Below are 19132 nucleotides of genomic sequence, written 5' to 3'. Positions count from 1 at the left end.
TGGTCTGTTTCCGGTTTGAGCTTGAGAAAAATGATTAATTGAATTAGAATGGTTTCGTTACTCCCTCTCGGTCTGTAATCCTGGTAGAAAAAGTGAAAAGAAGCTAATAGCTGTAAAAGATAAACAATGCAATACAACAAGTCTAAACATATCGATCGGACGGACAGGAACGTAAACTCTCTTAAGCACTTCTCCTTGTCTGTTCGATTTTCGCCGAATTAACTTTAACAAGTTCCTTAATGATAGATATGTATTCAGATTGACTTTAAGAAACACATAAGGTAAATGTTATTTAATGTGTCTTTTTTTTTTTGTATTCACACACAAAATCAAAACGAAAATCCCTAAATAGAAAAAGAAATACCAAAAACCCCCAAATCGAGCGAGCGCCCGAAAAAATCCCCAATTCGAAGAAGGCCGACCCCGTAAAACTCTTCGATTTCGAAAATTTGTCGATAATTCATTATTTCTTCTTCTTTCGTTTCTAGGTTTTTGGAATCTCTTTCTGGGTTTTCTCTCCTTTTTTGTTTGATCCTAATTTTTCTCCTTTGTCTTTTTTTTCCTCCTGGCCTGTGTGAGTTCACACGTGCGAAATCGGCTGTTCACCGACTTTATTGCTCTGTTCTACTGCGTTTCGGTGTCACTCGATCATCGCAGTCACTAGTAACGGTTGTGTGTCCGTCACCTTGTGAGGGAGAATCTTATTTCTTGGCTCTGCTCTTTGCGGCTCAAGTTTGTTTCTTTGTGCATCAATTTCAAGGTTGGATTGATTTCTAGGTTTTTATTAGGCGTTGTCTCTCGTTCAGTTCATATCTTTTACGATACACTTGTTTGCTTTCTTATTGCTCCTCTTGCTGTCTGCTTTCGAAAGTCATCCACTTTTCTTGGTTCTTGCAAATGGGCTTAGTTGCTTTGATCATAGTTTACGATTTTGTCACTTCAGTTTTATGAGAGTTTGAGTTGTTTTGCAGGACAGTCCACGGTGCTAGGTGTATTGTATGTTACGAGCTGCTACACTGAGATCATCTGAAGAATAATTAAGAGCAGGAGATGAGCTTTCGATCTTCTGACTTTTCGGGGGCAGAAGAGTTATGCAGTGCCTGTTAGTTCTAGCTGCAAGAAGAATTAGGAGAAGGCGACGAAGGTTTAAGATATAACACATGAATGTTCAGACTCACATGTCGGGACAACTATCTGGGCAGGTTCCAAACCAAGGGAAAATGCCGCAGAATAATGGCAACTCTCAAATGCAGAACTTAGCTGGTGTAGGGCCTTCACGCAACACCGTTGGTCCCATGGACCATGATATTTTGAAACTTCGACAGTACATGCAAACCCTTGTGTAAGCCTTCGATTTTCCTGCTACACCTTTTGAGTCTTCCCAATATGGCATGTCTCTAAATGGTGGTTTTGTGTCCTTTTGTTCACCTTGCTTGCATTGCTCATTATGGAATGAGTTGATGTTGTCTCTCTTAATATGGGCTGGGAATGATCGAAGTGATTACTGTTTTGGCTGCATTACTGTATATCTGCTTTTTTTCTCAGGACGTGATATTTTAGTGTTTCTGTTCCTTGAGAATTTCTTGATAATTACTTCATGGGGGAAATTTTGTAACTGACCTTACTTGATCTTCCATTCTTTCCAGCTTTAACATGTTGCAGCAACGGCAACCATCTCCGGCTGATGCTGTATCAAAGGCGAAGTATATGGATGTTGCTAAACGCTTAGAGGATGGGCTGTTTAATATGGCTACCTCAAAGGTATTCAAATATTTCTGTGTGTCTAAAGGAAAAATAAGTGATTGGTAGTTAGCATTTAGAAATTTGGTTTACTGGGGAATTCCAACTTGGCTGATGCTTTTTTGACATGTTCCCTCTAGATCCATCTTGTTGACTCATGTCCTTATTCAAAATCTTTCCTTTCATCTGTGACACTTGCCAACTTATACTACAGGAGGATTACGTGAACCGGTCAACCCTTGAATCTCGGATTACAAGCCTGATAAAAGGCAGACACTTGAATAACTACAGTCAGCGACATGCTAATTCCTCTTCGGTCGGAACGATGATACCTACTCCAGGATTATCACACGCTGGGAGTAATCCTAATTTGACGGTTACAACCTCTGCTGATGCTACAACAGTTGGCAACAACATCATCTCAAGTACAGCTGTGAACACTGGAAACCTTCTAGCTGCTGGTGGCATGCATGGAGGTTTTCTTGTTTAAGTGATCGTTGATACTTTTCCTGGAAATTTTCATCTCATGTGTCTCTTACACTTAACAACTTGTTTGCAGGTAATGTTTTTAATGGATACCAGAATTCATCGAGAAACTTTTCTCTTGGTTCTAGAGGGAACATGGCATCCATGAGTTCTCAAAGAAGTACTGCCCAGATGATTCCTACACCTGGGTTCGTTAACAGTGGTTCTAATAACAACAGTGGTGGATTTTCTGCTGAGCCCACGTTGGTACCTCAGTGTCAGCAGCAGCAACAAAGGCAGGCTACTGGGGGTCAAAATAGTCACTTGTTGCCCAACCAAATGACGGCTGGGAGTAGACTCGACATGCAACCAAAGCCGGCTGGTGTGGCCAGTAACTCTGTAAATAGTGGTGTTGGAGTGAACGAAAAAAGTGTAGACGCAGGTAATTCTTCCAAAATTTTAGAGCAGTCTCCTGATACCTTCCCCCGGGCAGGAAATCAAGGTAACCTCTCTCTCTCTCTCTCCCTCTTTTTTGTCTGGCCTGATTATCTTATTTTATATGTAAGGCCGTTTCTTGTTTGGCGGTTGTGAATGATTAGTACGTACAGAATATCTAAAGCATGTTTGATATTTCAGGGGAAGGTTATAGCACAACAAACCCTGACACCCTGGGATCTGGAAATTTGCATGGAGGTGTAAGTTCGGTTGGGATGATGACAAATGCTCAGAATATCAATACATCAAGTTTCCAGTCTGTGTCCAGAGCTAACTCTTCTCTTGTGAGTAATCAGTTTATTTCATTTGCACGTAACAATGAACAACAATTAAACATTTATCACTTTTAGTATTCGGACTTCCAATCTTCTTTCCCTACATTAGCTGCAGCCACATCAACAACAACAATTTCAGCAACAGTCAAATCAGATTCAACAGCAGCAGCAGAAATTTCTCCAGCAAAGGAAATTGAAGCAGCAGACCCTGCAGCAACATAAATTAATAAGCAATGATGGTTTGGGCAAACCTCAGGTGGCTTCTGACATGGTTACGATAGTTAAACATGAACCTGGAATGGAGAACCATAGTGAGGCTATGCACTCCCAAGCATCTGAACAACTCCAGCTTTCTCAGTTCCAGAATCAATATCAGAACTCTGGAGAAGAGTGCTATGCAGACGCTCAGCATCTCTCAGTTACAAGTCAGAGTGATATATGCACGTCACTTCCTCAAAATAGCCGACAGAGTCAGCAAATGCTGCACCCTCAGAATAAAGGTTCTGATTCTGTCAACAGTTTTAGCAACCTTGCTGTTGAAGTAAAATCAGAATCCCTTCCACGGGTTCAGTGGCCTTCCCAGTCTCAGGAAAACACTCAAATGTCTAATGGTATGTCAAGTGAACAGAACATTCAGGAGGATTTCCGTCAAAGAATTACCGGAATGGATGAAGCTCAACCTAATAATTTGACTGAAGGGTCTGTTATTGGTCAAAATCATACTTCTACCATATCCGAATCCCATAGTCTGCAAAATTCTGCTGGAACGACATGTAGATATGGAAACGTAACTCGCGATCCCAAGTTCCGAAATCAACAAAGATGGCTCTTGTTTCTACTTCATGCACGGACCTGCAAACCGCCTGGAGGGAAGTGCCAAGACCGAAATTGCGTTCATGTTCAGAAACTATGGAGTCACATGAACAGTTGTGTTGAACCTCAGTGTTCGTATCCTCGTTGTCGTCACACTAAGGCATTGATTAGCCACTATAAAAACTGCAAGGATCTTCGGTGCCCCGTCTGTGTGCCAGTGAAGACCTACCATCAGCAACAAGCTAATGCGCGTGCCCAGGCCCGTTTAAAAAGCGAAAGCAGTGCAGTGAGTTCAGTGAACAGAGCTGTAACATCAAATGATTCACTATGTGCTACTGCTAGAGCGGTTTCTGCTGCCCCTCGTTGTGCTGATACTTTAGACAATTTGCAACCTTCATCAAAACGGTTGAAGGTGGAGCAGTCTTTTCAACCAGTTGTCCCTGACACTGAAAGTTGTAAAAGCTCTGTTGTTTCTAAAACAGAGACAGAATTATCTCAGGATACTGAAAGAAAAGATCATAGGCATAGTGATGCACATGCGGCATTGAAGTCAGAGAACTTAGAAGTGAAAGAAGAAATTCCTGAAATTTCTGTTCAAGCAGTTTTCAGCATCAAAGAGATGAAACATGAAGCTTTTGAAAATGTTCCCAAGCCTAGGCCTGTCATTGAACCAGGTAAACATGATTTATCTGGTGCCTCGCCAAAGCAAGAAAATATAAAAATGGAGCAAGACCTTAAGCATTCGAAGAAAGAAGATCTGGTGGAATCTCCTGCATCAAAATCTGGAAAACCAAAGATAAAGGGTGTTTCTTTAACTGAATTGTTCACTCCCGAACAAGTGAGAGAACATATTCGTGGTCTTCGTCAGTGGGTTGGCCAGGTTTGTTTGTTATTTACTTCAAAAGCTTATAGAAAAGCAATTTTAATCATAGATTTATCTTTTTAGTTACTCTTTGTGGTATTACTGTTGTTGTTTGTTTAAGATGAATATCTTGCTATCTAGAGGCACAACTTAGCTGCTCTGTTAAACACTTTTCGTCACATTTTCTCAAAGTAATTGAGCGCTGATGAACAACTTGTCATTTAATTTCTATTTGTCTGCAGAGTAAAGCCAAAGTAGAAAAGAATCAGGCCATGGAGAATTTGATGAGTGAGAATTCCTGCCAGTTATGTGCGGTGGAGAAGCTTACATTCGAGCCACCACCTATCTATTGTACTCCTTGTGGTGCTCGTATCAAGAGAAATGCAATGTACTATACTGTTGGAGGTGGTGAAACTCGTCATTACTTTTGTATTCCCTGTTATAATGAATCCCGAGGAGACGCTATACTCGCTGGAGGGACCTCAATACCGAAGGCAAGACTCGAGAAAAAGAAAAATGATGAAGAGACTGAAGAATGGGTAAGACTATCCACGCAGTAGTTTTCTATTGTCATGTGCCTCCCGCTTTGTAGGTTTTTCTAAGTTTGTCTTTGTTGCGTTCCATTTTTTTTGCAGTGGGTCCAATGTGATAAATGTGAGGCCTGGCAGCATCAGATATGTGCTCTATTTAATGGGCGGAGGAATGATGGGGGGCAAGCTGAGTACACCTGCCCAAATTGCTATATAATTGAGGTGGAGCGCAATGAGAGAAAACCTTTACCTCAGAGTGCTGTTCTTGGAGCGAAAGACCTACCAAGAACGATTCTCAGTGACCATATAGAGCAGCGTTTGTTTAAAAGGCTGGACGAGGAAAGGACTGAGAGAGCCAGGGCTCAAGCAAAAAATTGTGATGAGGTAATCTGGCGGTAAACTTGTACAAGGTTTAAGGTCTCATGTCATTTTGCATCTTTGAGTCCTATCTTTTATTAGTTGGCTGTAGTGCTTCTTCACTGGAAACAATCGATTGAAGTTCACTGGTTGGTCACTCATCGTTTTGCTTTTTTACTGGCACTTACAGATTCCAACTGCTGAATCCCTTGTGGTTAGAGTTGTTTCATCCGTTGACAAGAAGGTGGAAGTCAAATCTCGATTTCTTGAAATTTTTAGGGAGGATAATTTCCCCACAGAATTTCCATACAAGTCCAAGGTAAGAATGATCCAAGCACACCACTATTGTATTTCCTTCATTTCCACATGTTCAGGATTCCACTCTTCAAATAATACATTCCATTTCCACATTTTATTTTTCCAGGTGGTTCTATTGTTCCAAAAGATAGAAGGTGTAGAAGTATGCTTGTTTGGGATGTATGTCCAAGAATTTGGATCCGAATGTTCATTTCCTAATCAACGCCGTGTTTATCTCTCGTATTTGGATTCTGTGAAGTACTTTAGACCTGAGATTAAATCTGCTAATGGAGAGGCTCTGCGCACTTTTGTTTACCAGGAAATTCTTGTAAGTCCTGTCCTGGTTTCAACCAAGATTTGTGTGGTCATCTACATTTCATAGATAATTCAGGGGTATACAATTGTGCCTTTTTAGATTGGTTACCTGGAATACTGCAAATTGCGTGGTTTCACGAGCTGCTATATATGGGCTTGTCCACCACTGAAGGGTGAGGACTATATCCTATATTGCCATCCAGAAATTCAGAAAACGCCAAAGTCTGATAAACTACGGGAGTGGTCAGTCCAATTGCCTTTGGTGATATTCTTTATAAATTTTTCATATGAAAAATCTCTTACATCCTCCATTTGCTCCTGGTCAGCACAGGTACTTGGCAATGTTGAGAAAAGCTGCAAAGGAAGGGATTGTAGCGGAAACAACAAATCTATATGACCATTTTTTCTTGCAAACTGGTGAATGTAGAGCTAAGGTTACGGCAGCTAGGCTCCCATATTTTGATGGTGACTATTGGCCAGGTGCAGCAGAGGATATCATATACCAAATGGGTCAAGAAGATGATGGTAGAAAGGGAAATAAGAAACCGATACTCAAGAAACCCATTACAAAAAGAGCTTTGAAAGCATCTGGCCAGTCTGATCTGTCTGGGAATACGTCCAAAGATCTGCTGCTAATGCATAAGGTAATCGTTTTTTTCTATGCACCTTTCCTTTCCAGCATATCTGCTTCAGTAATTCGGTTCTTTTGTTTAGTTATGTGTTTTCTTGTTAATATTGTTTTTAGCTTGGTGAGACCATTTACCCAATGAAGGAGGATTTCATCATGGTTCACTTGCAGCATTGCTGCACGCATTGCTGTACACTGATGGTAACTGGAAATCGTTGGGTCTGCAGCCAATGCAAAGATTTCCAGTTATGTGATGGGTAAGAATTGTCCTTTCTCTTCTGCTAGTTAATTTTTTTTTTCTTTCCACCGCTTTGTTACAGTGACTTAGTTTGTATAACGTGGAAGTTGTGGTGGTTCTCTTGTTGAAAGGGACTTATTGGTAAACCTATTTGTGCTTATACCTGATAGAGTGCTGCAATATCTAATACGTTATTCTATACCTTTCAGGTGCTATGAGGCTGAACAGAAACGAGAAGACAGAGAAAGGCATCCTGTTAATCAAAAGGATAATCATAAACTGTATCCCGTAAGTTGCATTGCCTTGTTTTGGTATTTAGAAGAGGTTCTCTCCTCAGGCGTTTCTGTATTATTTTTTGTATCTCACGAGATGGTTATTTAAATAAATATAAAAAATTGTAGGTTGAGATCACCGATATTCCTGCAGACACCAAAGATAGAGATGAGATACTTGAAAGTGAATTTTTCGATACAAGGCAAGCATTCTTGAGTCTTTGTCAAGGGAATCATTATCAGTATGATACACTGAGGCGGGCAAAACATTCTTCCATGATGGTGCTTTACCATCTGCATAATCCAACTGCTCCTGCCTTTGTCTCAACATGTAACGCATGTCACCTCGATATTGAAAGTGGTCAAGGCTGGCGCTGTGAAGTTTGCCCAGACTACGATGTGTGCAATACTTGTTACAGTAAAGAGGGCTGTATTAATCATCCTCACAAGTTGACAAATCACCCATCACTAGCTGATCAAAATGCGCAGAACAAAGAAGCTAGGCAATTGCGGGTCTTGCAGGTATTTTAAGATCAGTTTTTTCGTTCTCTTACGGTTGTTCCTCTTGAAAAAGTTGATCTTCTTCTCTTGCTTTAGGCCTCTTCTGATTTGAGAAAATGGAAGATGTGCTTAGTTAGGTAGGTAGATGGCATTTAGCTCGCAAAACTTCTTTGAACTAACGTTTTCTTTGTTTAAAATTTGCAGCTCAGGAAAATGCTCGATCTTCTGGTGCATGCGTCGCATTGCCGTTCTGCACAATGTCAATATCCCAACTGCCGCAAAGTGAAGGGACTATTCCGACATGGTCTACGTTGCAAAGTGCGTGCTTCAGGAGGTTGTCTTCTATGCAAGAAAATGTGGTATCTCTTGCAACTCCACGCTAGGGCCTGCAAGGAATCCGAGTGTCATGTACCTCGATGCGGGTAATCTCTTTAACATCTGTCCCTTTGTATTATTTTGGGAGTCGATGAGTTTTCTCATGCCACATCTGGGAATTGCAGTGGCAAACGACATTTTCGAAATGGCAAAGCTTTTTTTAAAGACGAATGGTTTGTATTGATCATTGTGAATTTGTCTATTCAGGGACCTTAAGGAACATCTTAGAAGGTTACAGCAACAATCAGATTCACGGCGCAGAGCAGCCGTCATGGAGATGATGAGACAGAGAGCTGCAGAAGTCGCTGGAACCTCCGGTTGATTACTTTGTATATACCTATTTCATTTAGGATCCAAACAGAAGTGGAAATCTAATCTTCTGCCGAATGTTAAGAAGATAAAAGAAGCTGGTGTCTCTGAGCTCCACTTGAAGAAAAAGGAGTTAAGAAGTGAATAACACCAGCTAGTGAAAACACGTAAGAAGACGGGAAACAAACTCTCTAACGGTTTAACTTAGATGGAGTCGTATTTAACAGTCACAAGTGATGGAGTGATGGTGATGATTATAATGATGATTAACTTGGGGGAACAAGCTCTCGAGTGACTTAAAGAGTTTCACAGCGTAAGTGCCACTGAAGCAGAAGCATTGGTCTAGTCGTAAAAAAAGGAAAAGAAATCAGATTTCAGACTCTTTAATTCAGTCCAGTAGCTTGATCTCGTTGGTGATTCTTTTTTATTATATCTATATACACACTCTGTTTCTGCTTACACCTTCTTGGTCCTTCTGTGTACTTATGAAACGCCTTATACCTTTGGGGGTGTGGCAAGAATGTAATATATATATAGTGACAGCTCGCTAGTGTAAGATGAAGAGAGTGTCTACGGGTGCATCTCTGACAATTTTTGGTAAACTTATATTAATAATAACATTTTCGTATCGTTAATTGAATTAGGTTTCGGCTTAACAAGATAAACGCTATCACCACGACATGCTACGGCCTCTGAATCTCTGTAATTTGTACTAAAGTACAGAGATCTGTTAGCCCTGTAAAAAAAAACTATTGTATTATGGGATTTTCTTAATTTTTTCTAAAAATAATAAGAAAAAGGAAAAGTGAAAAGAAATTAAACAAAATAAAAAGAAGAGGAAAAGCGAGAGTGTACGTGGCTTATTAATTGGCTCATAAGTCATATCACTGTCCAAAAACACACAAACCAGTTTCTGTGGTCTTCTTCTCTCCTCTTTCCTCTCTCTTCTTCTACTTCTTCTGATATGTCAAACTCCTCCAATCCAACCATTTCTTATACTTTTTTTTTTTTTTTAATTTTCTTAACACTTTCTCAGATAACAGATAAATATAAAAAAAATCTCGCTTTCGTTATCCGTTTCCAATTTCGACCAAGAGTCTTCTCAGTGACAGATTAGCATGCAAAGATTCATATTCCAATCCAACGTATTTATACAATATAAGGAAAAAACGAGAGAATTTGAAAATAATATTATAATTTTTTGAAGGTTGAGCTCTGTTTTGTAGTAGAAGCAGAGTTTTCTCAAAAAATGGTGGGTGGTATTGTTGGCAGTAACATGGCGGCGACTGATGCGAGGTTTCTAAGTTCGAATTTTGGCAACAGTTTCAACATCAACACCAGAATTCACAGATGGGATTTTCACGATCGGTCCCAAATCGCAATCCCTAGGGCTCAATCTTCATCTTCTCCACCTCCATCTTCTTCCTCCGACAGAATCGCCGCGAAAAGAAGACCAGAAATCTACCCGTAACCACAACAACTACAAAGGAAGGCGAAGAGACGGTGGCGAAGAAACTCGACGGAGCTCCGCCGCCGGCTCAATCTCCATCTCCGCCGCAACTGAAACTGGACGATGTGAATCCAGTGGGTTTGGGGAGGCGATCGCGGCAGCTCTTCGACGAGGTGTGGCGGAAATTCTCTGGATTGGGTCAGATTTCGAGGACGACACGACCGGATGAGCAGGAGACTCTTGACAGTCTTCTTATTAGAGAAGGACCTATGTGTGAATTCGCTGTTCCCGGCGCTCAAAACGTCACCGTTTTAGTAGTCGGAGCCACTAGCCGAATCGGCCGTATCGTCGTCCGTAAACTCATGCTCCGTGGCTACACCGTCAAGGTTCGATTACATTATAAAAAATAATGCTTGATTTTATATGAAAATATTGACGCACTTATGCAAATGCTTTTAGAGTTTTTTATAAGTTGAGGTTACTGTTTAGGCATTGGTGAGGAAAACAGATGAGGAAGTGATCAGTATGTTGCCAAGATCAGTAGATATTGTGGTCGGAGATGTGGGAGAACCGTCAACGCTCAAATCCGCAGTGGAAAGCTGCAGCAAGATCATCTATTGCGCCACTGCTCGGTCTACTATCACTGCAGACCTTGTCCGGGTTGATCATTTGGGTGTTTATAACCTCACCAAGGCCTTTCAGGTATTGCAAATCCGTGGTTTCTTGTTTTGTTGAGCAAAAAGAAAGTAGGCATTCGACTCATTCCTGTGTTGTTGTTTTCTGGTGAGTGTTTTGCAGGATTACAACAACAGACTAGCGCAACTAAGAGCTGGTAAAAGCAGCAAAAGCAAGCTTTTAATCTCGAAATTCAAGTCGGCTGAGGCACTTGACGGTTGGGAAGTTCGTCAAGGAACTTACTTTCAGGACACAACTGCTTCCAAATATGATGGTGGAATGGATGCTAAGTTCGAGTTCACAGAATCTGAGAGAGCTGAGTTTTCAGGTACACACTTCCTCTTCTGAGAATAAGGCAATGTGAAAGTTTGTTCGTTTGAGGTATGTGTGGTTTAACCGGGTTTCGAACGCAGGTTATGTTTTCACTCGAGGAGGATATGTTGAGTTGTCGAAGAAACTTTCACTTCCACTGGGTTCCACACTTGACAGGTACTGTGAAATGATTCGATCATAGAAAAAAGGGGATAACTTGACAGTAGTATTAACGAAATTTCCAATTAGCCTTAGCTTCGTTTGTGTGCTAATGCTTTTACATCAATAGGTATGAAGGCTTAGTTCTTTCTGTTGGTGGGAACGGAAGATCGTATGTTGTAATCCTCGAAGCTGGTCCATCATCAGATATGTCTCAGAGCAAGCTGTATTTCTCAAGAATTACTACCAAAGCAGGATTTTGTCGGGTATGGAAAGCATCATGGGTTTTGCTCATTAATTCGACCCCTTTTCCGCTATATTTCTGGCTAAAATTTTGGTTTTATGGGCAGGTAAGGGTGCCATTTTCAGCTTTTCGTCCGGTTAATCCAGAAGATCCACCGCTATATCCATTTCTCGTTCACACATTGACAATACGTTTTGAGCCTAAAAGACAGGTTTTCTTACTCTCTCGTTGCTCAAGCAGTTTCCTTATCCAAATACTTTCATTGCTTGGTGTGTGACTTTAGAAATCTACTGGATTGTCTTTTTTCTCTCTTTCAGAGACCTGTTGATGGTCTTGCTGGTGCACAACAAGATTTAAGAAGCTTTAGCCTTATATTCGAGTACATCAAAGCTTTGCCTGTAAGTTGTCCAACTTAATCCTGCTTTCGCTTGAAAGAAAGAAGAAACACGAAAAGTATCATCTTTCCGCTGTTTCTCTGCAGGCGGGTCAAGAAACCGACTTTATTTTGGTATCGTGTACTGGTTCAGGAGTAGAACCCAACAGGAGAGAGCAAGTGCTAAAAGCTAAGAGGGTGAGTCTACATTGTTTGATACACACATTGTAACAACTCTTGAATCTGTCTTGAGGCTACGAATTGTCAGGGCTTTTGAGCCAGTGGGTTCTATTCACATCTCTCGCTCTTTCTCTCACTGCCCGCTATATTTATCAGGCTGGTGAAGATTCCTTGAGAAGATCAGGCCTTGGATACACCATCATACGTCCCGGTCCCTTGAAGGTACTCTTCTTTGAGTTTTATCCAATTTGTATGTGTATGGCTTGATTATTTTATAATTTTTCTGATACAGGAGGAGCCAGGCGGGCAACGAGCGCTGATATTTGATCAAGGAAACAGAATTTCTCAGGTTAGTTTCAACCACAACACATAAACTCAAGTCACCTCGCTCGCATACCGCAAAAGTGAAAAGACTCTCTGCGTGAGCTTACTTAACCTCCAAATGCCCAATTCTCTTTAAATGTTCAGGGCATCAGTTGTGCGGATGTGGCTGATATCTGTGTCAAGTCACTGCACGATTCAACCGCGAGAAACAAAAGCTTTGATGTGAGTTACATATTATTAAAAAACAACTGAAGAAAAGAATCAACTCATTGATCAATAAGAAGAAACAACAACTTAGAAAGATTCAATCTTTGACCTATCAAGAAGAAAATACAACATTGGATCTCTCACATCCTTGCGTTTTCTCTTGCAGGTTTGCCATGAATACGTGGCTGAGCAGGGAATAGAGCTCTACGAGCTGGTAGGAGTAAACCATAAAGAGTAACTTGCTAAATGAATTAACTTCTTCTACATATAATCTGACAAAGTTACTTTCTCTCTCTCTCTCTCTCTCTCTCTCTCTCTCTCTCTCTTGCTCTCTCTCTCTCTCTCTCTCTATCTCTTGCTCTCAGGTGGCTCATTTGCCAGACAAGGCGAACAACTATCTGACTCCTGCTTTATCTGTACTTGAGAAGAACACATGACAAAGTTTCCCGGAATCCAAAAAGTGAAAAGAAGAATCCTTGATTTGATTCCATTTTGTCTCTTGTATTCATCTCAACCTCTGATTTACATTACAAATATATATACATACGTCCTTGTATAATTTGTACAGACAAGAAGATATTTTTCCTTAATATCTCCGTAAACATTGGTTTCTTATATTTAACTTTGAGTTTGTGTGCTAAACAATCTTATGGCCTAGAACATAAAAAGGCGTGAAACTCTGTTTTCTTAAAACATTTAAAGTATGCATCTTCACTCAATATAAGCAGACATGGAATATCAGGTTGTCTCAGAAACCTCAGATTTTCATCGTATCCATCTCAGATCATCACGTACGCGTACAACAACGTAAAAAAAACCCGTCAAAGCTTTGAGAAAGGTTTGGTGAGAGAGCCGAAAAATGAAGACGTGGGAGACACATACGGCAACTTTCCGGCAAATTCTTCTCCGGGACTTTCTTTTGACTTTCTCTCATCTTCTTCCTCGCCCTTAATTGCTTCCTTCTCCGCATCGTCAACCATCTGCTCAGAGAATCTCGACATAATTCAAACAAACAAACAAAATCTCTTCTGTTCCCAATAAATAAATTAAAAGGCTAACCTTTTCGGTGACGGCAGGAGAGACAGAGGGAAGAATATCAGCAAGATGAGTTTTAATCCGGTGTAACGCGTCTTTGGTCATCCCCTGCGCCGCTCCAGCGAAATCTTTGATCACACCTTCCAAAAACTGTTTAGTGTTTTCCAGCGATTCCGACGGAACAGCAGCAGCGGCTAGTTTCTCTAATACTTTATCCTTAACCTCCGAAAGATCCTTCAGCCCCAACATCATCGTCTTCCTCTGCTTCTCTTCTGAATCAGATGATTCCTCGGAGTTATTAAGTTTAGGCTTCTCTGAGGTTTTTTCAGAGTTCGTAGCGATTTTGATCGCGTGGTCAGGAGAATAAAGTTCCCCTTGGCCCACGTTTTCGTCGGCTTTCGTAGCGACTTTGATGGCGTAGTTTGGAGAGTATAGTTTCCCTTGGCCCACACCGTCGGACTCTGCTACGCCGTTGGATTTCATGGCCGAGATTCGGTGATGATGATGATCCATCGGCTCTCCTCCTCCCATTGATACTAGAAAATATTGACAGTTAAAAGTCTTTCTCTTTTGGGTTTTTCTGTGTGATGGGTCGACACGAACAGAGCAAAGCCACACTTTAAATCTGTGGAAAATATTTAGGGGAACATAAATAGGGTCTGGTTTTGTTTGTTTCCCGGGAAAATGAAGCAGAGATGAAATCTTGTGCCACGTGTAATGTCTCTTTATGACGTGGCAACACGTGTCTTCTGTCTGGCGATAAAGGAGACGCTAATGGGCTTTGTTTAGTTTGTGGTGCTAAGCGACAAAGGCCCATTTTGACCGGATTCGTCTCGGATCCGACTCGACCCGGAATTAGAACAGAAGGGAAGCAGGATACAGTCATACAGAGGCGGCGTTCGAAGAAGGAAAGGTAGAGCAACAGCGAGAGAAGTAAGGGAAAGGAAGAATAGAGAGGAGAAAGATGAACAAGAAGGAGATCTTCAAGCTAGCCAAGGGTTTCAGGGGAAGAGCGAAGAACTGCATAAGAATTGCGAGGGAGAGAGTGGAGAAAGCTCTTCAGTACTCTTACAGAGACAGGCGCAACAAGAAACGTGAGATGAGGGGTCTCTGGATCGAGCGAATCAACGCGGGCTCTCGTCAGCACGGAGTACGTTTTTTCTCTGATTACGATTTTGCCTGATTGCTTCCCAGTGACTGCTAGATGCATTGATTCGGTTTCCCTCTCGCTACGGGATTTGTAAATTATGATTAGTTTAGAAATGGAACTTCTGAGATAATGGTTGGTTGGATTTTCAATCGAGATCAGCTTCTTTTAGGGTCCATGATCTTTAGTGTTTTGTTATGTAAAACTGAGTGCTTGATTTCTCCGGAGTCTATTGTTTGTTGCTAGCTAACAAGTTGTAGTTTGATTTCTGAATAGAATTTCGATGTATTACGTTGTAGTTTTTCTTTTTTCCTTTTTTTGCTGTATTCTTTATATTTTTACTATGCAGTTGCACTCTCTGTGTTTGTATCCACATAGTGATGGAAGTAGAACTTGTTGGGTATAAGTAGACGATCGATAGAATTATGTTGCATGCTTTGTTCTGATTTTTCTGCAGTATCTTTGATTGAATTTCCAATCTCTGAGATATCTTCCAAATGGAGATTTAGGATGTGAATGTTTTATCTTGAAAAGCCCAAAGATGCTTAAAGAAGTGAATCATTTCGTGTTGGTAGTATGACCAATACCTTTACTGTCAATGATTTCAAACTAACTGAAACTTTTGATTTATTCCCAATCTAAGTTGAGAAACATATTGTTTTGTCCTTACCTGGTTTCAGCTTTGTAACACATTTGTTTTGTCCTTTACATTTCTTTTTTTGTATATCTCTTTTACATCTATGCTATTATATGCGGATCAATAGCCAATTTCCGGTGAAGAATTTGGAAATTACGTGTTTGGTTTGGAATCCTAACATTTAAAGCTTGAAACAGGTGAACTATGGTAACTTTGTCCACGGACTGATGAAGGAGAACATCCAGCTGAACCGGAAGGTCCTCTCTGAGTTATCTATGCATGAACCTTACAGCTTCAAAGCACTCGTGGACGTCTCCCGCAAGTCATTCCCTGGAAACAAGAACGTGGTCCAAGCGCCTCGTAAAGTAGACATTTCATCCATCAATGCCTAGTTAGGACCAAGTTAGCTTCATCTCTCCCTTTTTTATTATCTTTCAAACAGAACACATAACTATTGGTTATTTGTCTGAATCACATGTACGCCGGTGATTACTATAAAACTTCCGCATCTTGAGAGAATGTGTTTCGTCTTCTTATTCATTTAGCAGATCGAATCTATTAGTTTTGTTTATTACTTTCAGAAAATTAAATTGAATCACCTAAATAGCCATAGACCTAAACCCTAACAACGGAATTTTGTGTGCTTTCATCACATCATTGCTCATCAATGCCTTGTTACGGAAGAAACAAATATCGGAACCGTGAATCAAAAGGAATAACACCGCATTTGCTACTAGATGAATCTAGAAACCCCCACCGTTGCCTTCGGTGAAGACATTGCTCAACAAATGCAGCGTGGCGAGGAGGCAAGTGTCGTGAAATCCACAGAGCAACTTTTGAGTCATCGACAAAGTTCTTACTGAAACAGTGAAGCATTTTGGGTACAATCAACTTCCCCCTGGGGCTCACTCCCACTGATGCCTGGATATAATCTTTCTGAGCTTCTTCAAGTTCTTCTCCTACGCTCTCGGCTGAGTATATCCTCACCTGCAGGTGACTTTCTGTGAGAAAATTGCAATGGTCTGTTCAAGAATCCGATTCGTAATCCAGATAGATATGGTTAGATTACCGCTGGCGATGAGTGCATTCCGCAGCTGAGAGCGAAAGACACTAGAGGTTCATGTGTGCTTATCCCCGCTTGTCTCTGTTCTTCTGATACTTTCAATTTTAGAATGGAAAGAAGCAGAGCCTGAAACTCCCGATTTAGGTATGAGATTTAGAATAGTTAGTGAAGAAATTGCAGAAACTATAGAAGATTAAACCAGAGTTTAGTACGATTTGAGGTCGATGGAGAGGAGGGTTCATCTTTAGAGTCATGTATTCGATCGTTGCTGCATTGTATGAATTCCCGCCAACTGTATAAGCAGCCTGATAGAATCTCCAAATTAGACTTACACTAACATCTCTCCGAACCAAACCAAACCAACAAGTGTTGAGTAGTTTGTGTGTGCAGATCATACCTTTTGCATCAAGGAGAAGAGCTTTAAGTCGGTTTTTGGCACGCCATAAGCCAAGTATGCCTGAATCAGACAATTCAGGGAATTGTAAATTTGTTTATCCCAAATCAGAACTGAGGGAAATTCCAAAGACATGGTTACGTACATGCATGATCAAGGCATTGTATATGTTGATCCAGAAGGCGAGCTTCTCGTTGTGGCTTAGTTCTGTTGGATTTACTCTAGCAAGTCTTTCGACGAGGTTTCTGTAATGAAGATAACAACATAAGAGTATTGTCAAGTTCCAAAGAACAGAACCCAATCTCAGAAGTTGCCTTGAACTGTGTGTTAATACCTGAATCTCCATAACTCCTCCGAAGCATATCCGAGCCGTTTCTCCTCAACAGACATGGAAGCCACTTCAGTTGCGGATCTGTAACTTCCTATATCAGTCCAGCTCATTTTTCCTTGGAATCTATACGGATCAAACACGTTGCTCTCTGTTGCTAACACATCTGAATTCTTGTGAACATCGATTCGTGGGCTCTGTACCCACTTGGAGATCCGGGAGTGTTCTGAAGGCGACCACCATGTTGATGATGATGGATTCTTGCGAGGTGAGAAACCAAGAGTCTCTTGTGAGGATTTGGATCCAGCAGATGTCTCTCCGAGAGATACAAATATGTTTCTCATGCATCTTATCATCTCCTTGGATAGCTCAATAGCGTTATCATAGCTTCTCAAAGACTTTACCAGTTTACTTTTAGGTTGTGCTCTGTGATCTTTGTGGCGTAAGGTTTCGTTCTTTTCCGAAAATATAACCAAATCTGTAGCATTCTGGGAAACCAACTTATAGTCAGAGCCAATCGCAGGACACAGAGATTAGACAAACATAAGCACTTAAATTAACATACAGGTGGAGACAGAGAATGCGAGAGGTTGTACTCAGCGAGTTTTCTCTCATTTCGTTCTTGAATCAGCAAGAAATGCAGAGACATGATCTCTTCTTCGAGCTTAGAGACCGTAGCTTCCATAGCTACAATAGTGGAGAGAAGTTCTTGAACCTGCAAATGGGTTTTTTAGGAACATTCACTTGCTTTTATATCTAGACGTTGCAAGCTTAGAGAACTTAAGAAACATACGCTACGTGGAAGGGAAGATGTGTGAGACAGCTCAATCTTATGGCTTTGATCCGAAGCTTTCAGCAGTAGAGCACGAAGTGCAGTCTCTTCTTTCAGCTGATCTTTTAATCGCTTCACCTATTTCATACAAGAAATGAGTCTTGAGCTTTAACAAATTCTTACAGATTTCTCTATATGAATGCATACAAGAGAGGTGAGTGAGTGAGTGAAACTCACATCATGCTCGAGCTCGAATTTGTAAATGTGGTGAAACTTGCTCTTCTTTGGGGAATCAAGACCAATCTCTCCAGTAACATTCTTTGGCTATACTTTTTAGAGAAAACAGAGTCATGAGATTTCAAGCAATAAAGAAGAAATGAGTAGAACAGAGAAAAACATTCATTGAGTTGGCAGTCTGAGGAGCAAGTTAATGGAAGCTCTTTCATATAAGTTATAAGGAATCTGAACCTGCGAGAGACTGACGGTTTTGGTCTGAGAGAATCTGGACATAGAACTTCCTCTGCATAACATATCAATGTAAAAATTATGGAAGAAACGGAGAGGAGGTAGAGGAAGAAGATGAATCAATATTTTAGACAGGGAAAAGAAACTGAAAAAGGGATATGAAAATTTTACTGTTTAGATGCGAGCAGAGAGTCTCCAGACATTGTATCATCGATGAATTTTGACGTTGTGTCGGTGTAATAACTTACTCTGGATCTCTCCAGACGGTTAATGACTCAGCAAAACGAGACTGAGACAAAGAAGAGAGAGAGAGATAAGAGAGAGAGAGAGAGAGAGAGAGCGAGAGACATCTGTGAAGATGAGTTGAATGGGATCGGGTCCAAAGAGAGACTCAATAAATGCAAAAGAGGTTTTAGCTATTTGTCACTTTCATCACAGCCCCCGTTGCACGAGTTGTTCTACCCAAAAAAAAACAGAGTAAACATTAAAGCTTGAAACTTTTTCTTCCCAAAACCTTTAAACTATTCAAGTAATTTTAACAGATTGGTTAGGCTTTTTTTGTTGTTAAATGTAATGATGTGTGTTTGATTGTTTGTTTTCACGTTATGGAAGTTGGAATTTAAAAGTAGAGCTTTTAAAAAGAAAAAATCAGAAGATATGATTGATCCTTCAAGGCTTTAAAGCCAAATAACATAAATGAGCAACAATAAATGTTGTTACCAATTAAAGTTAAAAATATTCAAATAAATTTATAAAACAAAAATGGTTGCAAAGTTGAGGAATCTCCATTAAAGCACCTTCCCACTACATGTATACTACATGTATGATAAGTCCATAAGACAAATAAAGCTTACATTTTTTTTTGAGGGGTGGTCAAGGAAAGCTTACATTTTTA

The 19132-nt window shown here is 40.6% G+C and overlaps 5 protein-coding genes across 7 annotated transcripts; 3 read left to right on the top strand and 2 right to left on the bottom strand.

The window, feature by feature from the left end:
- Positions 1 to 350: 350 nt before the first annotated feature.
- LOC18993223 (histone acetyltransferase HAC12) lies at positions 351 to 9100 on the top strand. 3 transcript variants are annotated; one of them, XM_024153326.1, is made up of 18 exons: positions 351 to 760; positions 977 to 1342; positions 1647 to 1761; positions 1955 to 2216; positions 2300 to 2707; positions 2842 to 2984; positions 3085 to 4668; positions 4893 to 5189; positions 5286 to 5564; positions 5728 to 5856; positions 5962 to 6162; positions 6250 to 6392; positions 6481 to 6793; positions 6895 to 7034; positions 7225 to 7303; positions 7417 to 7809; positions 7993 to 8210; positions 8371 to 9100. In XM_024153326.1, the coding sequence occupies exons 2-18, from the start codon at positions 1161 to 1163 to the stop codon at positions 8483 to 8485; spliced, it is 5001 nt and encodes a 1666-aa protein (XP_024009094.1). In that variant the 5' UTR covers positions 351 to 760; positions 977 to 1160; the 3' UTR covers positions 8486 to 9100. The 3 variants fall into 3 exon arrangements, with proteins under 3 accessions (XP_024009094.1, XP_024009095.1, XP_024009093.1); XM_024153327.1 differs by having other exon boundaries at positions 972 to 1342; positions 1955 to 2165; XM_024153325.1 differs by having other exon boundaries at positions 972 to 1342.
- Positions 9101 to 9509: 409 nt separating this feature from the next.
- Positions 9510 to 13018, top strand: LOC18993222. Its single transcript, XM_006416724.2, is given in 14 exon segments — positions 9510 to 9916; positions 9919 to 10308; positions 10412 to 10624; positions 10721 to 10925; positions 11011 to 11086; positions 11199 to 11334; positions 11419 to 11523; positions 11630 to 11710; positions 11794 to 11883; positions 12022 to 12087; positions 12158 to 12214; positions 12334 to 12411; positions 12563 to 12610; positions 12762 to 13018. Coding segments are annotated over 14 exon segments (1812 nt in total). The 5' UTR covers positions 9510 to 9721; the 3' UTR covers positions 12834 to 13018.
- On the bottom strand, positions 12892 to 14028 carry LOC18993221. The gene is made up of 2 exons (XM_006416723.2): positions 13456 to 14028; positions 12892 to 13376 (listed from the first exon to the last, which is right to left on the bottom strand). Exons 1-2 carry the CDS (start codon positions 13960 to 13962, stop codon positions 13218 to 13220), a joined length of 666 nt encoding a protein of 221 aa, XP_006416786.2. The 5' UTR covers positions 13963 to 14028; the 3' UTR covers positions 12892 to 13217.
- Positions 14029 to 14285: 257 nt separating this feature from the next.
- LOC18993220 (50S ribosomal protein L20) lies at positions 14286 to 15751 on the top strand. The gene is made up of 2 exons (XM_006416722.2): positions 14286 to 14581; positions 15413 to 15751. The coding sequence occupies exons 1-2, from the start codon at positions 14396 to 14398 to the stop codon at positions 15605 to 15607; spliced, it is 381 nt and encodes a 126-aa protein (XP_006416785.1). The 5' UTR covers positions 14286 to 14395; the 3' UTR covers positions 15608 to 15751.
- LOC18993219 lies at positions 15728 to 18547 on the bottom strand. The gene is made up of 11 exons (XM_006416721.2): positions 18409 to 18547; positions 18241 to 18292; positions 18010 to 18096; positions 17794 to 17910; positions 17566 to 17715; positions 17007 to 17488; positions 16818 to 16917; positions 16676 to 16735; positions 16491 to 16583; positions 16285 to 16404; positions 15728 to 16202 (listed from the first exon to the last, which is right to left on the bottom strand). Exons 1-11 carry the CDS (start codon positions 18438 to 18440, stop codon positions 15891 to 15893), a joined length of 1605 nt encoding a protein of 534 aa, XP_006416784.1. The 5' UTR covers positions 18441 to 18547; the 3' UTR covers positions 15728 to 15890.
- Positions 18548 to 19132: the final 585 nt, after the last annotated feature.

Source organism: Eutrema salsugineum, unplaced genomic scaffold (assembly GCF_000478725.1).
Source record: "Eutrema salsugineum unplaced genomic scaffold, Eutsalg1_0 scaffold_5, whole genome shotgun sequence".
Taxonomy (NCBI): Eukaryota; Viridiplantae; Streptophyta; class Magnoliopsida; order Brassicales; family Brassicaceae; genus Eutrema; species Eutrema salsugineum.
Note: the sequence above shows the minus strand (reverse complement) of the source record. Positions and strands in the feature narration are given on the sequence as shown.